The sequence below is a fragment of the Maylandia zebra genome, linkage group LG15 (genome assembly GCF_041146795.1).
Source record: "Maylandia zebra isolate NMK-2024a linkage group LG15, Mzebra_GT3a, whole genome shotgun sequence".
Classification (NCBI taxonomy): Eukaryota; Metazoa; Chordata; class Actinopteri; order Cichliformes; family Cichlidae; genus Maylandia; species Maylandia zebra.
The window spans coordinates 14,063,384-14,087,215 of record NC_135181.1 but is presented as its reverse complement, the minus strand read 5'-3'; the positions used below and the strand labels follow the sequence as shown (position 1 = coordinate 14,087,215).

The 23,832-nt window shown below is 39.8% G+C and overlaps 1 protein-coding gene across 6 annotated transcripts in view; it reads right to left on the bottom strand.

Annotated features, from left to right (window-relative positions):
* LOC101470679 (rho-associated protein kinase 2) overlaps positions 1-23,832 on the bottom strand; it is a 39,931-nt gene that overhangs the window by 14,029 nt on the left and 2,070 nt on the right. For 5 of the 6 annotated variants that reach the window (XR_191666.2, XM_004568757.4, XM_076873948.1 and 2 more), the window contains exons 2-25: positions 20,242-20,323; positions 19,632-19,732; positions 18,850-18,987; positions 16,930-17,190; positions 16,159-16,303; positions 15,763-15,901; positions 13,789-13,880; positions 11,595-11,754; positions 8,611-8,707; positions 8,438-8,517; positions 7,928-7,976; positions 7,697-7,832; positions 6,676-6,767; positions 6,212-6,458; positions 5,212-5,318; positions 4,943-5,102; positions 4,357-4,517; positions 2,829-3,013; positions 2,300-2,369; positions 2,025-2,128; positions 1,318-1,504; positions 804-897; positions 470-555; positions 70-258 (exon numbers count right to left, since the gene is read on the bottom strand). Coding sequence is in view for 5 of the 6 variants with exons in the window: in XM_004568757.4 (XP_004568814.2) it covers positions 70-258; positions 470-555; positions 804-897; positions 1,318-1,504; positions 2,025-2,128; positions 2,300-2,369; positions 2,829-3,013; positions 4,357-4,517; positions 4,943-5,102; positions 5,212-5,318; positions 6,212-6,458; positions 6,676-6,767; positions 7,697-7,832; positions 7,928-7,976; positions 8,438-8,517; positions 8,611-8,707; positions 11,595-11,754; positions 13,789-13,880; positions 15,763-15,901; positions 16,159-16,303; positions 16,930-17,190; positions 18,850-18,987; positions 19,632-19,732; positions 20,242-20,323 (3,162 nt within the window). In the remaining variant the exon portion in view is untranslated. Of the gene's footprint in view, positions 1-69; positions 259-469; positions 556-803; positions 898-1,317; positions 1,505-2,024; positions 2,129-2,299; positions 2,370-2,828; positions 3,014-4,356; positions 4,518-4,942; positions 5,103-5,211; positions 5,319-6,211; positions 6,459-6,675; positions 6,768-7,696; positions 7,833-7,927; positions 7,977-8,437; positions 8,518-8,610; positions 8,708-11,594; positions 11,755-13,788; positions 13,881-14,053; positions 14,225-15,762; positions 15,902-16,158; positions 16,304-16,929; positions 17,191-18,849; positions 18,988-19,631; positions 19,733-20,241; positions 20,324-23,832 lie in introns of those variants that run through there. The other variant, XM_076873950.1, reaches the window with a different exon arrangement.

Here is a 23,832-nt window from a genome sequence, read left to right as displayed (position 1 = left end):
GATTCTTTCTGGCAAATGTATCTGCTTATACGCCGTGCATTTATTTTCTGGGAGTGTGGGCGTACTGACCGCCTCCATTTCAGCCAGCTGGTTCTGGTATTTTACGATGGCGGTGCTGAATTTCTCCTTCTCTGCTTTCAGCTCCAGCTGCAGTTTCCTGTTCTCCTTCTCCTTCTTGTGCACCTCGGTGTCAGTGCCTTGGTGGCCTCCCCGCACCTTCTCCCTCCTGTTCATCACCTCAGCCAGTTTGTTCACAGCCTGAGAGAAAAAAAAATTAATCATGTAATATATACTTTTACAGAGATCTATTTATGATAAATACAAGCCTGGTAAATTCAACAGGAAAGCCTGCAGCAATATGTTATATGTTTCAGTAACTTTTACCCAGAGTTCAACACAACCAAGAGTAGCATGCAAAAAATAAAGTGTAGCAGACTTTCCAGACCTGTGCAGGCACCCAGACACACACCTGAATTTTTAGCGTTCTTTCGTTGCACAGCTGCTTATCAAAGGACTCTTTGAAATAGTTCTCTTCATCTTTTGCTTTCTGGAGTTCTATAAAAATAGCAAATCAAAACTCATACATGTTTCTTAACACAATGTTTCAGAAATTTGGTTAACAATTTACAGGACAAATACTCAGTTTTTCGATAAACACAACAGTGGCTACTTTTCTGACAATTTTACATCTTTATCTGCGTAAATAATGCCAACTTTTAACACACATTCTATAACTTGGAGGAAATGACTTCTTGATAGAAATTTGTTTTATCGGTTGCTCATTACAGAAGAGTGACGCTCACTTTGTTGCATTTCTTTCAGCTGGTTGTTGAGTTCTTCCTTCTCACTGGCCAGGTTGGCTACATCCACCGTCAGCGTACGATTGGACTCTTCCAGCTGTGAAGGTGGATAGAGCAGAGGTGAGGCGATGTTATCAGTGGATACTCTGCATAGCAGTCAGGTGACAAGAATACTTTAACTCATTTCAAAACAAAATGTACTTTGTTCCCTTTTATTCATTCTGGAAAGCTCAAAGCCAAGCCAAACATTAGTGACTCTTATTGTTCTTAATAGTTTATGTGGTTGCAAAAATGATGGTCTTGAGGGTAAATTGCTACTGACATAACTAAATATTTCCCAGGGCATTAAAGATACCTTGCAGAGTTTCTAGCTACAACCAGTGGTATACAGAAGTGTCAAGATTTTCTGAGAAGGTGATAAGTTACAAAAAAATGTAGCAACAGCAGGCAGGGACTTCATCCAAACAGCTAACAAACATTTTTTGGCTCGAACAAACAAAACTTGAGCCGATCTTACCGAGCTGATGGTGGCCTCCTTATCGCTGAGCTCCTGCTGGTGCCTCATCATCATGTCGCTGATCTCTAGCTCCTTCATGATCTTTTCTTTCTCCAGATTGGAGAACTGGTCCTCAACGACAGAACGAGCCAACTTCTCAGCGTCTGCTTTGGTCAAGCTTTCTTCCAGCCGGGTTGTCAGTGACTTCCTGCAGAGGGAAAGAGAGCATGAATTACCATTATCTTATTAATTACCAGAGCTGTATAAATCCTAGAAAGACAGGAAGATCCCTGCTGTTATTACCTAAAAATCAACAGCCTGTAGTGCTACCATGCACTGATATTTCTGGGACTTTTTTGTCTCTGCTGAATTTGAAAGCATTATATGTCCACAATAATGTTTGGCTCGAGTGCATCTGGGACAGCTGCTAATCTGGTTCAGCTTCATTCAGTCTGTGAAAGGTCGTGTCCTTCTGTTTGGCTGAGATTAATTTGAACAAGGGAAATGACACTAATGTGAGAAGACTGCTATATTCTTCAAGTACAGATAAAATGAATTTTGTAGAGTTGAGATACACATATTTAACTGCCACTTTAAAAACTGCAAGTTTGAATGGTTCGTTTTTTGCTGCTTATGTCAATTTCCATACTAATCTGGTGATTAAGTGTTTACAGTGTTTTTATACTGAATGCAGAGTCGGCTTATCAAAGCACAACAGCCACAGTTACCTTTCTTCCTGGTATTCTGCCAGTTGCTGCTGCACCTCTTCGTACAGCTTATTCTTCTCATCACGCTCATCCGTCAGCTCACGGATCTGCGTCTTGTAAAGGGTCTTTGATAAAGAAATCATGTAGACCCAATCAGTTTTTAGATTACACTTACAGAGTAAACGCGTGAGGAGCTAGGGAAAGCCAATTCACTTAAATGTACAACTGAAGTGATTTGGCTGTCACTGCTGTTTGCAGATAGCATGCACAAAAAGGAAAAGAAAAGAAAGAGTTACTGTGAAACAGTGCTGTGCCTCCAGTTGGTCCTTCAGTTCCTTCAGCTGGCCATCAGCCTCCTGCTTTTCCCTGAAACAGGACCAGAAATCTGTCAGTCATTGCTGCAGGCCAACTGAACACCAGAGCCAAAGCAATGCCTTTAAATCAGAGGAAATGAATGAGACTTGCCAACAACATTAAAAAGTCACTAATACTCTTGCTATATTTGTATATGCATATTATGCTCATTAGATATCATGGGTGCAGTCCAATACTCATACTACCTACTTAGTTAGCCAGAAAAAGATTTAGTATGTTCGAGTACACTGTATTTTAAAAGTACCAAGTTGTGCAATTGCATGTGGTTGCATTCTGCATAAAGCGAGCCATCATGCTTTTCAGGGCATTTTGATGCACAATCCTCTGCAATGTAGACGTGTCAAAAGTAGTATGAAGACTGTATGTGCTATTAAATACTTCCTAAGGGCAGCTGCAGTATATACTGAAATTAAAATGAACAAGTATGCAGGATATGGACATGTGTCTGACCTCCGTAGTTCCTGGTTCTGTTTCTCCAGCATCTGCTTCATGTCTAACAGTTGGTTGAGTTCCTGTTTGAGCTGTTTCTCAGAAGACTGGAGCACAGACACCTGCTGGTTTTGCATCTTCAGTTCACTCTGGCTCATACTCCGCTTGTGCATCTCCTCCTCCAGACGTGAGGTCAGGTGCAACACCTGTAAAGACACAAGCAGGGATGCAAAGCAGTGGTTAATCCTACTAGTAGCTGGTTAGACACAGAGGGTATAGCTTCAGAACAAGTGAGCACCACTTTGTACAAAATGCTTGAAAATAAAATCAAATGCTCATTACAAGAGGCCGTTGGTCACCCACCTAGCTTTCCTCATTCATCACCACAGAATGTAGATATTAAGTCTGTGATAATGTTTTTTTTGTTCAGTCAAAGCCATGACCAGGTGCAGAATATGATTTTACCCCCAAATGAATTTTTCTTCAGTGAGTAAAATCACAATGTGAAATTTCAACAGTCTAGAAAGTTTACGTCAAGCAGTGTGATGATTATTATATACATAGTACACATACTGTAACGATGATAATACCAACTGAATGCATTGCAAGGCACGATTTCTTTCCATGGCACACCTTCCTTGTTGTAGTCATGATCACTGCACACAATGGAACCAGATTTTCTCCTTCATTTGCTACTTTGTTGACTTTTATCTATTCTGTTCAGGTTTGCTTTGTTTTTCCACAGCAATGGATTAGTTTACCTAATCCATTGCTGAGTGGATTAGGTAAACACCCTAATTTACTTTAATTTTAACAAGTGTGCGAAAAAGTACTGTTGGATTTATGAAAAGTGGGAAAGAAAACTTCAGGTTTAGTAAAAGGTTTTGAGATGCTCGCTGTGACACAAGTTAGAAAAAAATGTTTAAATCCTGAAATATTAAATGATAATGATAATAATAAGAAGAAATAAATAAATAGCATCTGGGTTAGTGCCAGGAAATGACAGTGTAAGTGATGATATCCAGAAATGATGGAAGTCGTTTCCATTTAGTATTTTATTTTATTTTTTGAGGATTTTATGGCTTATGGACTTGGAAAACTGTAAATAATGACCCAAAAGTGGTGTGGTAGTAATAGAAACCAAACAATAATATTATTAATAACAATAAGGGTTACAATGATAAGTAGTAGTAGTAGCAGCAGTATTCATTTTAAAGACTTATGATTAAAACTCCTAGAACAGCCAGGCCATTTGTTTGTATGCATGATCAGAAATACATGTAAATTTGTTCATGCTACAAAAAAAACAAAAAAAACCTTCAGATCTAAAAATATTAAAACTGATTTGTGTATGAAAGATTTGTGAGCTCGATTCATGAACAGATTTGTGCGTACACGCCGTTAGTAAATGAGAGCTGTTGTGAGGTTGTTGTTTTAGAGATTGCTAAAATGGGTAACATTGAAACTCTTAATATTTGATGTAGGATCATTTCTTCAAAACAATGTCTAAAGTTACTACTTTGTCGTTCATGTTTCATTTGGGACAAACCTCTTCAGAAAGTTTCTCCTTCTGTGCCTGAAATTCATCCAGCTTGTTCTCCGCCTGCTTGTAATCACAGTCCAGCATGGAGTAGTCCTTTTTTAGCTGCAGCAGCTTTCCCTCCACCTGCACCTTCAAGCTGCGCTCCTCCTGCAGGGTGCACTCCATCTCTGAACCGAAGGAAATCGCAAGGAAAGACATCAGCAGGACAATCTACACTGCACTCGACACTGGAGTATTGCCAGATCATTGCTGTCTTTCAGTAAACTTGCTTGTGGCATGAATTAAATGGACTAGCATGAGAGGGACAATCAGCAACAAATCTAAACATCAGTCTGTTCCGAGTTTTCTGTCAACCTGCTGGGAATGAACTAGAATTATTTGTCAGTAATGTTTAACATCAATCGACCCTTCATTTGTTTCTTCAACAGCTTTTAAAAGCAGCAGAAGTCACCTTTTCCCTTTCATGACTGGCTTTTGCTTAAGGCAATCCCTTACTTTGGTTAGGTGAGTTAAATACGGTGTAAACCATCACTTTTACATTTGAGAGTACTCTCCAATCAACATTCCCTCTTCCTCCCTCCCACTTCCTCACCTTTTAAGGCCTCGGACTTTGCCTCCTCTATGGATTGGTCGGTCTTCTTTTTATCAGCAAGCTTGGCTTTGGTGGCCTTGTGCTCTACCTCCTCCTGCTCCAGACTCTGCTGCAGGGACTTCAGCTTGAACGTAAGGTCGATCTCTTGGTTGCTCTTTTTCTAAAGGGTCAAAAATGGATATTGGAGTCGTAGTGTCTTATTTAATGAACAAAAGGAGGAATACTTCTCCCTTCAATTTGGAAATTTGTAATGAGTAATCAAAAACAACCTTCTCAAGCTCACTGAGCTTCTCCTGTAGCTCCTTTTTTTCAGTCTGGACCTTGGAAAGAGATGACTTCACTTCTTTCACCTCTTCTTCCAGCCCTGAGATGCGTCCTGTAATGGAGCAATGGGAATTGTTTAAAAGAATGAATAACATTTATTACATGTATTCTTTTTATTTGTCAAGATGCTACCATAATGAGGCTCTATACGATGTGACAGTGTTGAGCCAAACGTGTCGTAAATTAAAAACTGTGCCTGAACTGTTCAGCTTCAGACATTACATAATATCCCAGCCCACATACATCTTTAAATATGCAGAAAACATTGCACTCAGTGTTTCTTTTCCCTGACTCCACCCACACAGAGATTCTGACATGGGGTGGGGGGGATCATCAGGCATCACAACAAACAGGTAACACTGTGGTCTACGTACATCCCCTCTGACCTCAGCCAGTGGCCTCTCTGCCAGGAGTGAGCATGCTTAAGTTTCCACAAAAGGTTCTGGCTTGGGTTTTCCTTTGGCTTTTACGGCCACTTGCTTCACTCTCAGGCTTTTGAGCAGATGTTTCCACCTATGATCAGACATTTCCCAGTGCCCGATCCAGAAAAGTGATTCACATCTAATGTTGAGCCTTCAACTCCAACTTGCATAACATCTTTTTTTCCTGCTGTTTACTGCAGCCACTTTTAGGGAGTATAAAGATCACACTGATTACCTGTGGTTAGGGTGAGTAAATCAGTATTTCACTGCAGAGGTATTCATTCGATGACCTTTAACTATCTGACAAAACAAATCAAAGCTTGATGATGAGGTAACTGCTGAAAAAAAGATTAACTATAGCTTAACATAATTTTACTTCTGAACATTGCTAATGAAGGCTGTAGTTTACCTACAACTGGCTACCAACAAGAGAGTCCAAACAGAACTCACATAACCTTTAAATCTGTTTACGACTATGTTAATACCTCTTGCTGTCAGAGTGTAATAGAGAGCCACGTCTCACCCTGTAGGTCATTAATAGTTTCTGTCCCCATGTTGCGGCCTCTCCTCTCCTCCTCCAGTTCGGCCTGCAGCCCCCTCAGCTGCTTCTCCAGCTCCATCTTGCTGTTTTCAAGCTGGCTGCACTTTTCCTGCATCTCCCCGAGGCTAACCTCCAGGCTCTGGGCTTGTTTCTGCACCTCCGCCTGACTCTTCTTTAACCGCGCTACAGCCTCTTGCTCAGCCTGAAGCACAGCATTGACGTCCTCAAGCTACGGATATTAAGGGAAGGAAAATAAATAACGAGAAGATGAAATTGTTTTTATGCTGAAGGCATTCAGAATTAGGGATTACCAATTTGGTATGTTTTTATTAACATGAATAAAAACACATATTAAACACAGGAAAAAAAAAAGTGCAGTGATACGGAAAATTGAAAATAAGAGAAAGACAACACCATGTTAGGTGACTTTAAAAAGCTTCCCTCACTTGTTTTTGCAGCTGGATGTTCTTCTCATTTGAGATGTGTGAATTCTGGTTCTTCTTCCTCAGATCCTCTAGCTGGTCCCTCAGGTTGTTCACTGATGAGTAAAAACAAAGTCATTTTTAGTTAGTGTAGTATAAAAAATTTCATCCATCCATACGATATTATAATACTGTCAATCCACAACTATGAATATTTCTGAGCCTGACATATAAATACACAATTTGACTTGGCTGAGTCGAATATAAAATCAAATGACAACCAAAATTATGGAAAGATATTTCACAAGTTATACATCTGATGTTTAGATTTGGTGCTGTGCAATAATCTTGAGCAACTCCTTAGATTTTAGTAGGAAAATGGGTGCAACATGTACAGTTTGTACACTTCTAACAAGCTTGAAAGTCAGTGCTCGGCGTGACGACTTTTATTCTTCAAAGCAGCCTGAACTCCCTTAGACAAACTTTCTTATAGTTTAAGTAGTCTTCAGGAATATTTCTCAAGACTTATGAAGGATGTTAGAAATTCTTCTGTGGATGTTGGCTGCCTTTCGTTGCTGTGATGCATCACGTTTTTGGTTAAAAGCTCTTTGCTTTGCACTTTGTTTGTGCAGAAATATTATTTTATTCATTTTATATTTGGAATTTTTCATAGATTTAACTAAAGAAACGAAAAACATATGCGTTTTGGATTTTGTGGCTGCTCGTAACAAAGTGGCAACTTAAGATTGTGAATCATCAGGCTTAAAGAACCAGTGTTACGTAGCTTAAACGAAAAAACAAAGCAAAATGAACAAATGGTTGGGTACAAGGACTGGACTGAAGACGAGCAAAAAAAAAGAACAAAAAAAAAAGAAGAAGAAACGACAAAAAAAAACAAACTTCAAAACTTCTGTAGTACTGCTCAAAATCACTTTAAATAAAATAAGAAGTCCTCCTTTGAAGCTCCTTTTAAGCAAAATGTAAAGAAATGAAGGACAGCTGAAGACTTTTGCACAGCACTCTACATTTGTTCATAGGTGCTCACACTCGTTCTCCAGGCTGCGTTTCCTGTCAGTTTCGATCTCCACCTTGCGCAGATTCTCAGCACTCTGGTGCTGCAGCAGAGCTCTCTCTCTCTCCAGCTGCCTCAGTGAGGCCTCGACTTTCTGCCTGCTGTTCATCTGATGAGAGAGGAATTCGCACACAGTACGAGTGGAAACAAACTCTGACCTTCTTTATCCCATCAGGTACATGGTTGAAATGCACCCGCTCTTACCTCCTTGTCTAATTCTTTGGCGAGTTTGTCTAAACGGTTGGTAGCATTTCTGGGTGGTGGAAAAAAAGATTAAAATTTTTCACAATTAGTTAAAAATTGTCTTTTCAAAAATGTATTTATACATTGAAATTCTTCTTGCTTTTTTTTTTTTTTTTCTCTGCCGCTTTTGGATTTCCTTTAACGTCTCCTAATATTGGGATTTCTAAAAGCAGCTTTGAGGATGGGATGTCACTTCCTGTTTTACAAAACACTTCTATATATCTGGAAGGAAGTGACACACCATATAAAAAAACTCTTCAGGGAAACCAGTTATCCTTTGGTGATGTCTAATTTAAAAACCTTTTAACCAAGACATTTAATAAGCTGACTGAACGCTGATTAACATATAGCTAATTTTTGCTATATAACTTTGCACTGTCCACTTTTTGCTGTAACAAAACAAATTGCCAACGTGTGGGACTAATAAAGGTTATCTTATCTTATCAAACAGGATCATATGTTTTATCTTACCTGCACTTTTGCTCCAGCTCATCTTTGGCCTGCATCTCATTGTCGAGCTTCTCTTCCAGTTGGGAAACCTTTTTCTGCAGCTGCTCAAATTGACAGATGAGTAAATACAAAAATAGCATTATTTGATTTTCATTTTCACCTCTCCCCCCCAAACAAACAAAACAGAAAACTACCTCTTTCTTATTGTCTGAACAATTCTCCTTGTCCTCTGAGATTTCCTCACAGTCCTCTGAATCTTTTGCAGAACTGCTTTTACTTCCCTTTAGCAGCCTGAGAACGAGAGATGGACGGTCAATAACCATGAATGCTTGTAACTGAGTCAACGTCAGGTGGATTTCCAACTCTGACAGCATCACACACCATCATCAGGTCCACATTTCTACAAGCACGAGATACATTTTGTCCCAACCAGATCCATTAAAAGACATTTTTTGTCCAGTGTTACGTGACATTAGAGAGCTTAGAAAGCACTTACAGTGATACCTATAAGCCTAATCCTGAAACCATACACAGTGGAAAAAGCAATAAAGTGTTGAGATCTTTTTGGTGTCTTGGCAGAAATCTTCCAACCCACGCACTTTTTGCCAACTGTTAACCATCTCGGTGGGCTTGTAGTGGTGGGAATTATTGAGTGACTCGGCCACAGGGGCTGAATAACAACTTAACTATGTAAAGCCTTTTTATGACACCAGTTTTTGCAGAGTGAATTTTTAAAATAAAAATACCTGTGCTTAACAACACAGACAAATTAAGGGTGATTTTAGAAAAGGTACACACTAATACGCAATTAGACTGAAGGTACGAGTACGCACTCACATACAACGCATTCACCTTTTACATGAGAAAAAAAAAAATCAAGATCGGAAGGAGACACATGCTAGAGTACTCTTAGTGTCGGCCGTGAGGTTGGATAACTGGTTTTGTCAGAAAGGGCATCCAGCATAAAATCTTTGCTAAATTAAACAAGCAGATTCATCCGCTGTTGTAACCTTTCTGGAAATATGTAAGAATTATAATTAGCCTGACCATTTTATACTGCTTACAAATAGCTTTCAATTAAGTCTACAGCATTACTGCTCAAACCTTTTCAGCTCCCCTCGGTTAAATGTAACCAGAGATGGGCAGTAATGTGCTATCCAATTCCTTTTTTCAAGTAAAGATTAAAGTAAGGGATTGTTATTGCAAAAAAGTAATTCGATTACTGCTACTTTCCCGTAAGCACGCTGCGTTACTGCGTTACTAAACCGTGATTTTGTTTGTGAGAGTGTCTCATGACGTATGAACGTGCGACGTCTGTGGCAGCAACAGACGTGTGTAGATAAACAATGGATAATATGGAGTGCGGGAGAGAGTACGAAAGCTTGGAAGTACTGACATTACTTTGAGTTTTAATCTGTACAAAGTGACAAAAACATTAGAGTACGCTGTACACTCTGCGTGGGAAGAAAACTTTTTTCCACAGAGAAAAATTAAACTTTAAATCTGAGCAGGCACCTAGCAAGCCGCCACGGGAATGTGAAATTCACAGGGAAACCCCCGGATCCCCCCACTGACATGACCGCTGCGACACCGGACAAACCTCCACCGGCCCCACTCCTGCTAAACAGGTGACAATAGATTAAATCTTTGACTTTATTTGTCTTTTGCCGTGTTTTACTATTTGAAAGAGCGAGTGTGAACACATATGCAGGAATATGTAGAAAATAGGTTTAAATGTTCAACAAATTTCTTCAGATTTAATTTTTTCTTGATGCAATGTGCATAAAGTTAAAAGATTTAAACTAATAAAACAATTTTTAATAAGGGACTTTTTCATTTGATTCAATTTATATGATGGATTATGCAGAAAAAATAAAATTGGGCTGAAAGGTCTGCTTTATAATGTTTTCAGGTTGTGTATCATGCTAAGTAATAAAGTAACTAATTACTTTTAAAAACACGTAATCAGTAAAGTAATAGGATTACTTTCTTGGAAAAGTAATCAGTAATTAATAACTACTATTTTCAAGTAACTTGACCAACACTGATTGTAACACATGAGCCATTTAATTGAGCTGTTTTACTGCAGAAGCAGCTCCTGTGGTATTTGGGAATAGCTGCACTGTTGTGTAGCCAGATGGAAGCGACGTTGGTCAAGAAAATGACTGGTGATAAGGGGCACCGGCTGGTTAACCACAGAACAAATTTCAAGGCTCAGTCTCCCACGCACATGACTGGCTCAGCTGTTGTTAACGCTACGAAAAATGATCACTAATGATGTTGCAAAGAGAGAGAATGATATCTTATTCTGGTGGAGAACGCGTTCAGCATACCTGCTGTCTGGGTTTATTTTGAAAATGTGCATGTGAGCATAGATGACTCATGTACAGAAGACCAAATGTACCTACGGGTACAGAAAAGGTAACCTGAAGCTCATCTAACTGACTAGGTCCAGAAGCGTGGATGAGCAGCTGTGATAAAGACAGGTTTGTTTCTTTATCTTTTGAAGTTGAGTTATTTTGTGAAGTTTCTATTTTGTTTTTGATTCTTTGCTTATTGAGACTTGACTTTGTGTGATTATGGCAGATCTTTAAAGGGTATAAATTAATCTATTGAAACGGATTGTGAGCACAGCGTTTCATGTATGACGATTAGAAAACTGTGGGCGTTTTTGATCTTCACAACCAACTTGCCTTAGCCATTTATAAAGTGAATTTTATCCAGATAATATGTCTTGAACAATAAACGCTTCCATTTTTAACACAATAGCTTTGTTTGGGTGATTGCTGCCTTAACGGCGGTTGAACCTGCAAGTGTTGTTTCATTCTATTTTTTGCTGAACAAAAACAGGGTTTACAAAGCAGGATTCATCACAGGCGACAAGGGCAGTTAAAGAGGCTGTCAGAACAAGGCAGCAGTGTGGAGTTTTAACAGGCCTGCAGTGTCTGACTGGTGAGGCATGGGCGTGAAGCTGTCTTTTTCTCTCATATTTTAAGCACAGTGTTGTTCTAAAAGCCCGTTGCAAAATATCTACACACGTTGAGCTTTGTAGCACAAAAATCTCAATTTATAAAAAAGAAAAGAAAGGAAAACTAAAAGGAACGCAAACATGAACATATCAAATACTTAACAAAAGCAGAGTTAAAGTAAAATAAAAATATGAGATTCAAACACTTACTGATCCTCCTTGAAGTAGGTGAAACCAATAAATGGTAGCTGGTTGCCAACAAAGGCTTTGGGTGGAGGAAAGGTCTCAACATCTCCTTTCTCAACCTCTATGTCATCGAAGTTACTGGTGTCTATGTCACCTTTCAGCTCTGGCACAACTGGGGCCACAGCTGGAAGACAGGAAGAGAGGGAAAGAGTCATGAAGCGAAAAAGGGGAACGAAGGAGGTGCAAACCAGGAGGGTTAAAGCAAAGAGAAAACTGCTGTTTTACATAAAATCAGACTGAAAACAATCCTGTGCTTGGGGATTTAAAATTAAAATACATCAAAGACATTTGAGTACAATTTTTTTTTTCAGCAATTTGAATAAATGCATGTCCATTTTGGCTTTGGTTACTTTAGGAGTCTGCAGGTTGGCGTGAGCCTGACACCACTCCTTTTCCCGTACAGTGCTTGCTTTGTGCCCCATACACAGCACCTTTCACAAGCCATGCCAAGAGAGAAGGTTCCTTTTGCGCTCTCTTTTCACAAGACTGACTCTAAAAGTCTGCAGACAAAAATGTGTTAAAGGGCCAATCAGATAAAACTAAGCAAGCCCTCGAGCCTAAAAATAGATCCTAATTAGAAAAAAAAAAAAAGCAGCGATTTTGGATGAAGTTCTTCAGACCAGCGCAGTTCTGGCTCTGAGTAAAGAGCTTATTACTGCGGGTCAAGACAGCCCCCAGTGTGACAAATGTGACTCAAAGATGGTGCAGAAAACACAGAGAGAAATCAAGCGCAGGGATGAAACAAATGAGGGGGAAATAAAAAGAAGAGATAGAAAAAAAAAAAAGCCAAAATGTGGTGAGACAGAAAGAGACTCAGGGCGCTCAATGGAGGCCCTTGTGGCATAACTTCCCAGAATGCTCTCTGATAGCGGGTGACTAATGACAGGCAGCCACGGCCACAGAGAGAGTGAGAGAGCGGGAGCAACCCTCCAAACTGGGACGCCCCTCTCATTAGACCGGTCCACACAGGCCGCACAGCCTGCCCCACCCGCCGCTAAGGGGGGTGCTGCCTCCAGTCGCATCCATCCATCCATTCATTCATTCATCCTGCCAAGCATCCATCCAACGACCCGTGGTGCTGGTTTCGTTGCCTTCAACCCTGTGCTTAATAAACACGAAGACAACTCAAATGATAAAGCGCCGAAATCAGGGCCCAGACGCTGCGGGAAGTAATATCACCCTTAGACACAAAGGGCCGAGAGGGATGTGCAGCTCAGCGGGACTTCACAATGGAAGCAAGGTCGTGTTTGGAGTGGTTGCATGAGCGTGCACATGCAAACATGAAGAGAGGCGAGCAGCAGAGCAATGGTTTCGTGTTCCAGATTGCCAGGCTGTGATCAGAAGTTCTGCCTTAATCGGAGCCAGGTGAGGCTGAGACAGGGCGAGGCAACGAAAAAGAGTCTGAATGTACTTACGTACAGACACAGAGGTCCAGCTCATACTTCTAATATAGCCCTTTCTTATTTTTTTCTCCTTCTTGTTTCTTTTGTCCTTCCTGATACAAACAGTCTAAACCTAAATTAAAAAAAAAGAAAAGAAAAAATATACTAAAGTACAAACATTGGTACTGATTTAACAATTATAGTATTAAATAGCTAAGATTTTTTCTCTTTATTCTTTTCCTAATACACCTGTGAGTAAATAATTCTGTTATATTATCTATCTATCTATCTATCTATCTATCTATCTATCTATCTATCTATCTATCTATCTATCACCTTAAGCTACAACATAGTGTTCCTTTTATCCAGTCACATGTGGTGCAGGACTTCAATATGTTCAGTACACTCACCAATTTATGATTTTAGACTGGTACCCATACGTAGCTGATTATTCTGCATAATTTTCTCTCCTGCTCTGCAAAGCACCCTGTCATATACTGTCAGATATGAATGGCGAGCATATGGAGAGCATGTGTACCATACAAGTAGGCTTAATGACTCAGGAGCTGGAAATAAAATTCGAACTCAGACTGAAGCAAAACAGAACTGCAGAGGAATGGGCTGGAGATGATAAGAGAAGCAAAACAATGGGAACGGCAACAAACCGTGAAAAAGAAAAACATTTGCACATTACCAGAAATGGAAATGTATGATGCTCCTGCATTGTGGCATAATATAGACAGAAGTTTTAAAGACAAGTATATGGATACGCTTACTGTCACGGATGTTGTCAAAGGTCCACTGGTTGTTCTTAAAGAAGGGGTGACATTTTATCTCGTCCACTCCGGTGCGGCCCAGACGAACCTTCCTGCACACAGCGACAGGAACAAGCAGTCAGACGGTGAGCAGGTTTGCCTAAGTGTGACACAGTGCAACGCAGTACAGCACACCCCTTTCCTCCTCTCCACCCACCATCACAAACATGTCATCCCAAACACATGGAACTTAGCGGCGTGACCACTCTGCACTGACCACACTGACCAGCATGGAGAGCCACCAGACCGCTGTTGGACAATGGATACGCCTGAAAACCTCTTCAGTCCAAGTTCCAAGCAGTAAAGACAGGACGACTGGATACCAGGCAGGAACATCAACAATTCTGACTCAAGAACTCCTAGATCTTCCCTCCTTCTCTTCTCTCTCTCTCACTGAATCTATACACACACTCATTTTCCCTCTTGCCTCATCCCCTCGCCTCCCTCCTCCACCTCTGGGTACAGGGTTGGAGGGGTGGGGCAGTTTGGGCTTGCCACGTGTGGGACATTCCAGATCCAGCCAAGGGGAAGAGAGGGCAGAGGTGGGGAGGAAAAAAAAAAAAAGAAAAAAAAAAAAAAAAGGAGCGACTTTAAAACCTCTGCATGAAAAAGTGACATGCAGCCAAATCAGGGTTACAAGCCATGTCTCGATGCCCAGAAAACTGCAAAGGAGAAAGTTACAGACGAAAAGGGAGAACCAAGAAATGGAAAGTGGGACAGAGAAAAGGTGGAGGAAGACATTTACGAATGAAGCGATGAAAAACACATGGTGAGAAAAGAGAGATGAAAAATTCCAAAACGAGCAGGGTGGTTGTGCTTACTCATGTGATTCAGCATAATGAGGAGACAGTGATGGAGCATGTAGGTTAAGTGGTGAATGCAGTCAGTAGTCAGTGTTCAAGATGTGTGTGTGTCAGTCGAACACACATGCGAGATTCTGTCTGTGGTGAGAGAGCAGTGAGTGAGAAGGTAAATAAACTGAGTGAGGAAAAATGAAAGGCTGCTCTGTACTGAAGCAGAAAGGGCCTGTGTTCGAGCCCTGTCGTGGGCAGAGTTACTAATGTAAACAGGAAGTGGTTTCTTCAAGGGGAGGGGACACTATTCAGAAACATGACCCATATGCCCATTCATCCAACTTTTACCTTTACAACTAATTTGTAAGGTATCTTAATCAGTCTTCAAGCAACTTAAAGAAGTCCAGACGCTTTTCTTTCCAAGCTCCTTAGACATGCCTCTCAGTTACTTTGTGAGTCATGGGCAGACATCCCTGTGGTTAACAATATATGTCCGGCAGGAAATCTAAAGTGCAGGATCAATCCAAGGAAACAAAGAACAATACCACGATGATGTGTATTTGCAGGCAAATATACGTCTATGTTTTTTATCACTTAGTGCTTTCCTTTGTCTTCCGCTCACCCCACAGGCAGCCACGGCAAACAGCTGCTTCTCCCTGAACTTGGTTCCTTCCTACTGTCGTCGAGTGCTTCCTCATAGGGGATTGCCCGATTGTTGGGGTTATTTCTCTAAACACTGTGTGCTAATCAGACTTCTTGGTGGTCGTTGCATTACATTCAGAAGCGCCTGTGCTTTTGCTAGTGTTGCTGACATATGGTTCACCTCATTGCTTAAAGGCTTTTTATTACAGTGTTGTATTTATCTCTAATGTAAATTCATAAACCTTGTTAACAAGGTTATATGTACTATGCACTATTTGATCAGTTCTATGCTTTACTAACATTTCAGCCTGCTAATTAATGACAGGATTTATTTTTTTTAAAGGACAGATATCCAAAAAAGCCCCAAATTATCGAGTATTATTTGTATATAAAAGCTTGAAATAGTCCTTAATATAGTATTTTCCCTTTTTACTAACAAATTCTTGTTACATTACAAAAACAAGGGCTTACAGTATAATCTATGGTTTCATATACAAACCTGTCAGTAAGGAAGGCACAGATGAGATCTTTGGCATTTTGAGACATCTCTACATCATCTGGGAATACGAGCGAGTTCTGGTGGTTCATAATCTTTCCGTACGTTCCGATAAGGGACTCGGCATAGAAAGGAGTTTCACCTAGAAGAAGAATGAGAGGTCAAATTCTCAAAACACAGATCCGAGAGCTTGAGCAAAAACTTACATTTTTATAATTACTAACATAAAGGAAGTTACATAATATCCAAACAGCAAGAAAACATAACGTAATGTTGAGTTGACCTCTCATTATCTGGTAACAGTCAGAACAGCCTGGGCTGAATTATACATGTAATGGGAATTAAATCATGTTTGCTTTCTTAATAAAATCTTAACTGAATGAACAGTACATAACTTACCAACTAGCAATTCAAAGAGAAATACTCCTACAGACCACCAGTCACACTCCCGGCCATAGTAGTCATCACCCCCCTGAGACTGGAGAACCTCGGGGGAGATGTAGTCTGGTGTGCCTACAGCTGTGTCACATTTCACCATACCTGTCTGCAGAAAGATGAATTTACAACATAACACACAGGAAAGCAATAATAAAAGATTGGAAAGGACTTTGGACAGAAAGCAGAAAAAAAGTTTAAAAAAAAAAGCAAAAGCAAAATCATAGTGTGGATCAATGAGCTTGTGAAACTAGCTTAAAATTGTTTTACTATATTTTCTTTCAAAATCTTTAGATGTTGGGACAACAACTATGCAAAAAATTCTTTAAAAAATCTTTACCATGTGGACCACAAACGAAATGTGTTTTAAGACCATTTCAAGTTTCTTTACCAGACTGAGACTAGGGAAGGAATTGCATGACATGCTCTGTCTACTGGCAGATATTCAGAGAGCTCAAATGAGTGAAATGAGCTATTTTGAAATTGCTGTGGTGAAAACAAAAGGATGAAAAACACTTCCTGTCCCACAGCAGCAGAGGCGGGACTGCCGCCTCACTCGAGACTAGTTGTTTAGCACATAACTTCTGTGGCCTTTCAAAACAACATGATGTAAGAGCTTCACTTCACCATCTGAACACCTGGTGGTGCACTGAAGCTCTGAATAATCAAAATGTCATTTTCCTCTTCTTTCAACTAACTCAGAAGGTTTGTGACACAACTAGAAACTCGACATACCGAGTCCATCTTCATGCATGTGCCAAAATCAGCCAGTTTGAGGTGTCCGTGTTGGTCCAGCAGCATGTTGTCAGGCTTAATGTCGCGGTGGATGAAGCCCATCGAGTGGATGGCGTCTAGCCCCAGCACTACTTCTGCCGTGTAGAAGCGAGCCCATTTCTCAGGGATGTCGTAGTTCATGGTGAGTGTGACCAGGTCTCCTCCGGGCATGAATTCCATCACCATATAAAGGTGCCGATCATCTTGGAAAGCACAGCATAGCTACGAAACAGTAACGAGTAATTACAATATCATTGATTACTTTTTTTTATCTCAAACTTAATGCTGATATGGTGCCAAGTTATTACTGAGGTGTATAAACAGAAGGTACTGCTTTGCGATGTAAACATAAATATCATCTGTGCTGTCTTAATATATTATTTGATTACTCATGATGAATGTTTTATCTCCGGGTCTTTAAGGCAGCATTAAATTGGATCTCATTTAACAAGCACGCTGTCTGCTTTTACCTCATCCGATATAACAAGACTCTTACTATATATTGGTTCTATTGGTCTATTCCACAAATCATTCGTTTCATTTTCTTATCATAAAAATATTCTTGCATCCCTACCCAACTGTTTTACTGTTCATTTATTTTAATATAATCTCCATATGCCATCTCTAAACACTCGGACCATCTGATTACACCGCTTGTTTTGACAAAGTGCTTGCCATCTGTACCTACTATCAGTACCTAGTGCATGCAATAACAATAATTCCAAATAAATTATTAAATGTTTTAGAGCTTGGTGGTGCGCGAATGTAATTATTTGATTACCATCTACAGAAACAACCAGTAACAACCTAGTTTATATTTGACACACACAAAAAAATATATCAATATCAACCTATAACAATGTTCTACAGAAAGTTTCAGCATTATGATTCTATGATACCAGTTTTAAAATGCATAAATATAGCACGCTGTAAATGTGTGAACTTCCTTTATTGCAGCATCACTAAGTAGAGACACAAAACAGTATGACCGGTTTTCCCACATGCTGCGTAGGGGTGTTACCAGTCAGCGCTGTATTGACTACGTCACACGGAGGAGCTCATTATCCTGACATCAAGCCAGGGATCGGTTGAGAATAAGCCAAAAACGGGCTATGGGCCTGTAACGGACCATTTTAAATGGCTTTATGTTTATTATTGTAGTGTATTTACCATACAGAATGCTTCAATAAATGCCGGTTAAAGCTAGAGCTTTAACCGGCATTTATGAATGGCACAGTGAACTGTGTTCACAGTCAGTGATTTCTGAAGGTGTTCCTGCGTCCATGTACTTATTTCCATGACCGAATGAGGCCAGTTTTTAATGCAATGTAGTCCGAAGGCCTGAAGATCACGGCCATCAATTACAGGTCTGCAGCTTTCTCTCTCGTGCACAGAGATTTCTCCAGATACGCTATAAATATAAATCCTGATAACATATTTAAAGTATTCACAATTTTTTCATTGAGAAACGTTATCCTAAAATTGTTGCACAGTTGGTAGATGCAGTATGTTTTTGTAGATTGGTGAACTTTTGTCCATCTTTCAGAGAAACTCGGTTCTTTTTATCATGTTATTGAGCCGTTGTTAATTAAACTAATTAGCTGCACACTGTTTCTTTTCAGCATCACTTAATTTCCCAGCCTTTTGCTGCCCTCTCACAACTTTTTTTGAGATGTGTTACTGCCATTCAAAATGGGCTACTGTTTTTCATGAAACGCTAAAACTTTTCAGTTTAAACATTTGGTGTGTTTTCTGTCTTCTACTGTGAACAAAATATATCTATGAAAACCTCTGTGGCTGAAAGGAGTTAAAACTTCTGTTCTATATGTTCTCCAGTGCTACATCTTATGAATATTTGTAGAAAAAAAACAAAAAACACACCTGGACGACCCAGGGGCTGTTGGAGAAGGCCATGATGTGTCTCTCCTCCCAGAAGAAGGCCGAATCTGACCTTTTGATCATCTCAAACTTGCTGAGCTGCTTCATGGCATAAACCTTCTTAGAGGCCTTGTGACGGACCTGCAGGGGAGGACGTGACAAAAAAGGAGAGATGTGAGAATGTAAATAGTGATATGTCAACAAGGACAATATGGACAAGATGGTAAGAAGGTCACAGTGACTAAGATAACGCAGGAGATGAAGAGAAACAGACACAGAGATAGGAAGCCATAATTGTAGGACACACCCATAGAAAGACATGTTTACACAAGATTTCAAACACAAACATACCATGTCCCCCATCCACACCCCCACACCAGACATCTCTCACACACTGAGCCTGTCCAGGCTTGTTTCCACCCAAGAGACTCAGCAGATACCAGATTCTACCAGCATAAGATGCAGATATATGGGAAACTGAAAGTTAGGGAGAGTAAGAAATGTACTGATTGGCTTAAACTTGGAGTCAGGCACGTTGGCAATTTAAAATAAAATCAAAAACAAAAAATCAAGTTATATATAAAAAAAAAAAAAATCACACATTTGGTATTTTTAAAGACTGTTGCTCCCTCTAGTGGTTCAAATATTTCTGGTAGCTGCTGGATTTAGGAACAACTGGAGAAATTCTACCTTTATATCACACTGCTTTGCTCTTCCACAGAACGCAGTTTAAAATTAAATAGCGCAAGTCAACAGACAACCTCTTATTGATCCCTTGAACTCACCAGCTGCACTTGTCCATAAGCTCCTTTTCCGATCAGCTTGACTTTCTCAAAGTCATCAAGTTTCATCTGAAGTTCTCGCAGCTCACTCACTAAGTCTTTATCTGCAGATGAGACACATACACGAGATTAGACAAAGATAAAGCTGATTTTATCTAACACTTTCCCAGTCTAATGAAATCTACTGCAGTAGTTTTGGAGAAAACATGTTATACATGTTGAACAAATTAACATAAAAGTAGATTTTTAAGAAATGAAATGTCACATTTAGCTATAGTCACTACATTCTGCCAGGTTTTCTAGGTTGAATGTGACTGCACCACCTTAAATAAAAAAATTATTGGGGGGGGGGGGACAAGGCTATGCAACAAGACCACATATCAATTACTAAGGTTTTGGCAGGAAAAATCTGTTAATCTCCCCAAAAATGTTAATTTGAATAGCAACACCAGGGAAATCTTTCATATACCTCTCTTTTTACCTTCTTAAAGAAACAGTGCACATGTTATATTGCAAATCTGATGCTGGACAACAGGGGAAGTCTTGCACAATCTAAAAAGTCATGGTTTTCATCACTAAGACACACAAATGCAAAACGCACACGAGAACTTACATCTGTTCAGAAAGGACTCTATGTTTTTGTTTTTCCGTAAGGGGGGGTAATTCAAGTCATTGACCAGTGCATTCATGGAATCCTGAAGGACAAGAAAGAGAAGAAGTTTTTATTAGAAACGAAAATTAACATTTAGAAATAGTGGTTAATTAACAACAACCAAAAAAAAAAAAATCTATGTCAGTGTACAGTGGAAACACCAGTATCATTCAAAAATGGGAATATTCCTTAAGTTGAGCTGAATATTCACAGAAAATTAATGAAATTTAAATAATTTCTTTATCATTATATTGTCAAGACAATTCATGAAAGTCGGGAAGCTCCAACATTGTGCTGGCTAATAAAAGCAAACATCTTTAATGAAGTAAAGATGGCGGTAAGAACACTCCAAAATGTAAACAAGTGGGGAAACAAAATCAGACCGCTAAACCAAAACAAACACAAAAGAACAATGGAGGCTGGACAAGGAGACAAAACATGTCGTGCAACAACAAATAAAATTAGACGCGTGTTCATGTTTCGGTCGCTTCCATAAACACACAGACCCGCCATCAGGCCCACCGACACCAGCTCCAGTAAAGCTGTGGCACTGTCAGAGTTAAAGCTGGAGCCTCAGCAGTGTCATCAGTGCTTAAATCGGGGGTGTTGTGTTTCAAGTTGAACCAAAATGTGCCTGTGATCCACATGCATCAGGATGGCAGGGCAGAGCTGGGTGGGGGTAGGGTGTGGGTGTGTGCGTGGGGCGGTGAGGCGGGGTAGGTCAGAGTGTGCTATGATCTCTGTTCCCTAATAAAACAGGGGTCGTGTTGAGTCATCCAGCATGTCAGCGAGTGTAGGGGCTGTATCTGGTTGTCTGTTTGTTCTAGGACATATGAGTGAGTGGAAAGGGGCATGTGGAACAATTCTGCACCTTTAAATAGCAGCGGTGAGGAGCGATCTCCCCCACCACACATGGGTGGAAATAGACCTAAAGGCTCAGAAGCTATTGTGGGACGAACAGCTTATGGACCTGGATTCAGGCTGAGAGCTCGAGGATAGGTGATCATTTTACAAAAGATCAACTGGTGTAATGGTCGTCGTTATCGCAGCACTATGGGAACTTTGTTTTAAAGAGTTTCAGTGATGGTAATATGCAAATACAGTCTAATGTTAGCAGTTTCAAACAGGGTGCGCCTGTAGTTTGTTGCAATGTGTGACTAAAATCATGAAGGACTTGTTCAGGTTTTTGCAGCTTGGTATCCAAGTCCTGTTTTCTAAAATAAATTTAAAGTGAATTCCTGCATCTTTTGCCACTGCTTTTGTTTCTGATACAAAAGGCATACAATAAAAAGATTCACGAAGGGATTTATATAGCTGTGATCAGGGTATACAAGTTAAAACAAGATTAAAGTGGGAACCAAGGTCCATCACAACTTGATGCATTAAGCATACAGCTTCAGGTTAAAAATAAATAAATAAATAAATAAATAAATCCCGATTACATATCAATACGTTCATACGGAAACATGAAAATGGAAACATGAAAACATGCTGGTTGCATTCCATTTAAGGAGAACTGTAATTGTGCAAGGCAGTGGATCCCCAAGCTAAAGCAGCTAAGCATAACAACATATTTTAACATCTTATTTTCAACTGGGTTTTTCCTAAAGAAAACAATGGACGCCAAAGACTGGTGTAACCCATTTAGGTATCAGACCAAATTCGTTTGGATATAAAAAGCCATCACGTCATTGTGTTATCCTGTTAGACATCAATTTAGATAACATCAAATTAGACATTTGATCACTGAGTGTTTTTGTTATCAGACGCTGTTTAATTCTAGAAAATCACTCTGTGTGATGTAAAGTGAAGTAAAGGGGTTAAGATTTAAATGCTTCCCCTCTTATTTTAGTCTCAGATCAGTGAAAGGCGAAAATGATTAGACCCAGCATGTTTGTCTTTCACTGGAATCTCGACAAATCTGAACATGATTCTCTAGTTTAGTCTTCATGGCTTGTTCTCGCCTCCTGAGAGAGCACCTTCCACCCACTTCAGTGTGAGCTGATACTGTCAACATAGTCAAGCGTCAACAATGGCTTAATCAAGTTGCTCAGGATGCATCAAAATGTACTCGGCCCATCCAGATCCAGCCTCCACCAGACACAAAACAGACATGCCTTCAACTGTTCTACTGATCCCAGATTTAAGGGTTTTTTGTTCTTATATACGGGGTGTCTGATCCATACACGTTTTTAAATCTTTACTAGGGAGCTGTCACATAGATCTGATTCCATCACTACAAACACTATCAGTCATTTCATGGTTAAGAGAGTAAACAAAAAAAGCACATTTACTGGAATATTCAGTGAATATGTTATAAAAATAAGTATGTGATATGTAAATATGCCGATGAGAAACTAAAAATTGTGTTTATGGCTTCCACAATTGTGCCATAAATGGACCAATGATGCATTATATGGGCAAAAGTGTAGGGCCACGCCTCTTCACATTTGAATTCAGGTGTTTCCGTCCCATTACCACAGGTGTATAAAATCGAGCACCTAGCCATGCAGGCTACCTTTACAAACATTTGTGAAAGAATGGATCGTTCTAAACAGCCCAGTGAATTTGAGCATGGTACTGTAATGGGATGCCATTGTCCTACTAGATCTGTTTGTGTTTAGCTGTAAGTGGTATTATCGCAAAGCGGAAGTATGGTATCGAGGACCACAGCAACTCGGCGAGGAAGTAAACAGAGTTGAACAGGGCGGTCGAGCGCATAAAGCAAAACTACATAAAGGTCAATAACTGCAGGGTTCAGAAACTCCTCTGGTTTGAACATCAGCACAAAAACAGTCTGGCAGGAACTTTGTGGCACTCGTTTCAATAGACGTTTCCAAAACATACAAGACAATCCTGTTTATGCTTTGTATATTTAGTAGCTGATTTGCAATTATTATTTTTTGCAGTCCCCGATGGGCTCTTTAAAGGGGACCAAACTTTTAGCTTTGAACAGCACTACAATTCACTCTGCATGATTCATGGTTAAAAATAACCCTTATGCACTCTATACTGAACCTTGTTATAGCCCATCAGTTCATCCTGTCTAAATCGACCTGTTTAGCTCCTTTTCCTTCGAGATGACTTTTTTCTGATTGGCTGCAGCCTCACAAACAGAAGGCTTTAGCAGCACATGGGAAGGGTTCATGCACTACCAGCCAGAGGGAGCATAATGTATCTGAGATGACCATACTAGGGATATCAGCCCTCTCTGACAGGAACCAATAGATCTAATAAATGGAAATAAACAGTCTAGAACGGAGTGTGTAGAGCAGTCTGAAACATTGCTTATATTTAATATGACCATCCACTATTGATATATTGACAGAAAAAAACAAAAACAGTAACGAGTTTTAAGTTTTATTGTTTGTGATACTTCTGTGATAAATATGGTGCCCAGGTGTAGCTGACTGGACTAATTATACATGATTTATTTATCCATTTATACTCGTTTGTCAAAAATATATTCTCATGTCTTAAATCCTTATCCTTGCACAATTAATTGCTCAGTTAAAATTGACACAGAATGCCATGACACTGCGCAACAGCTAA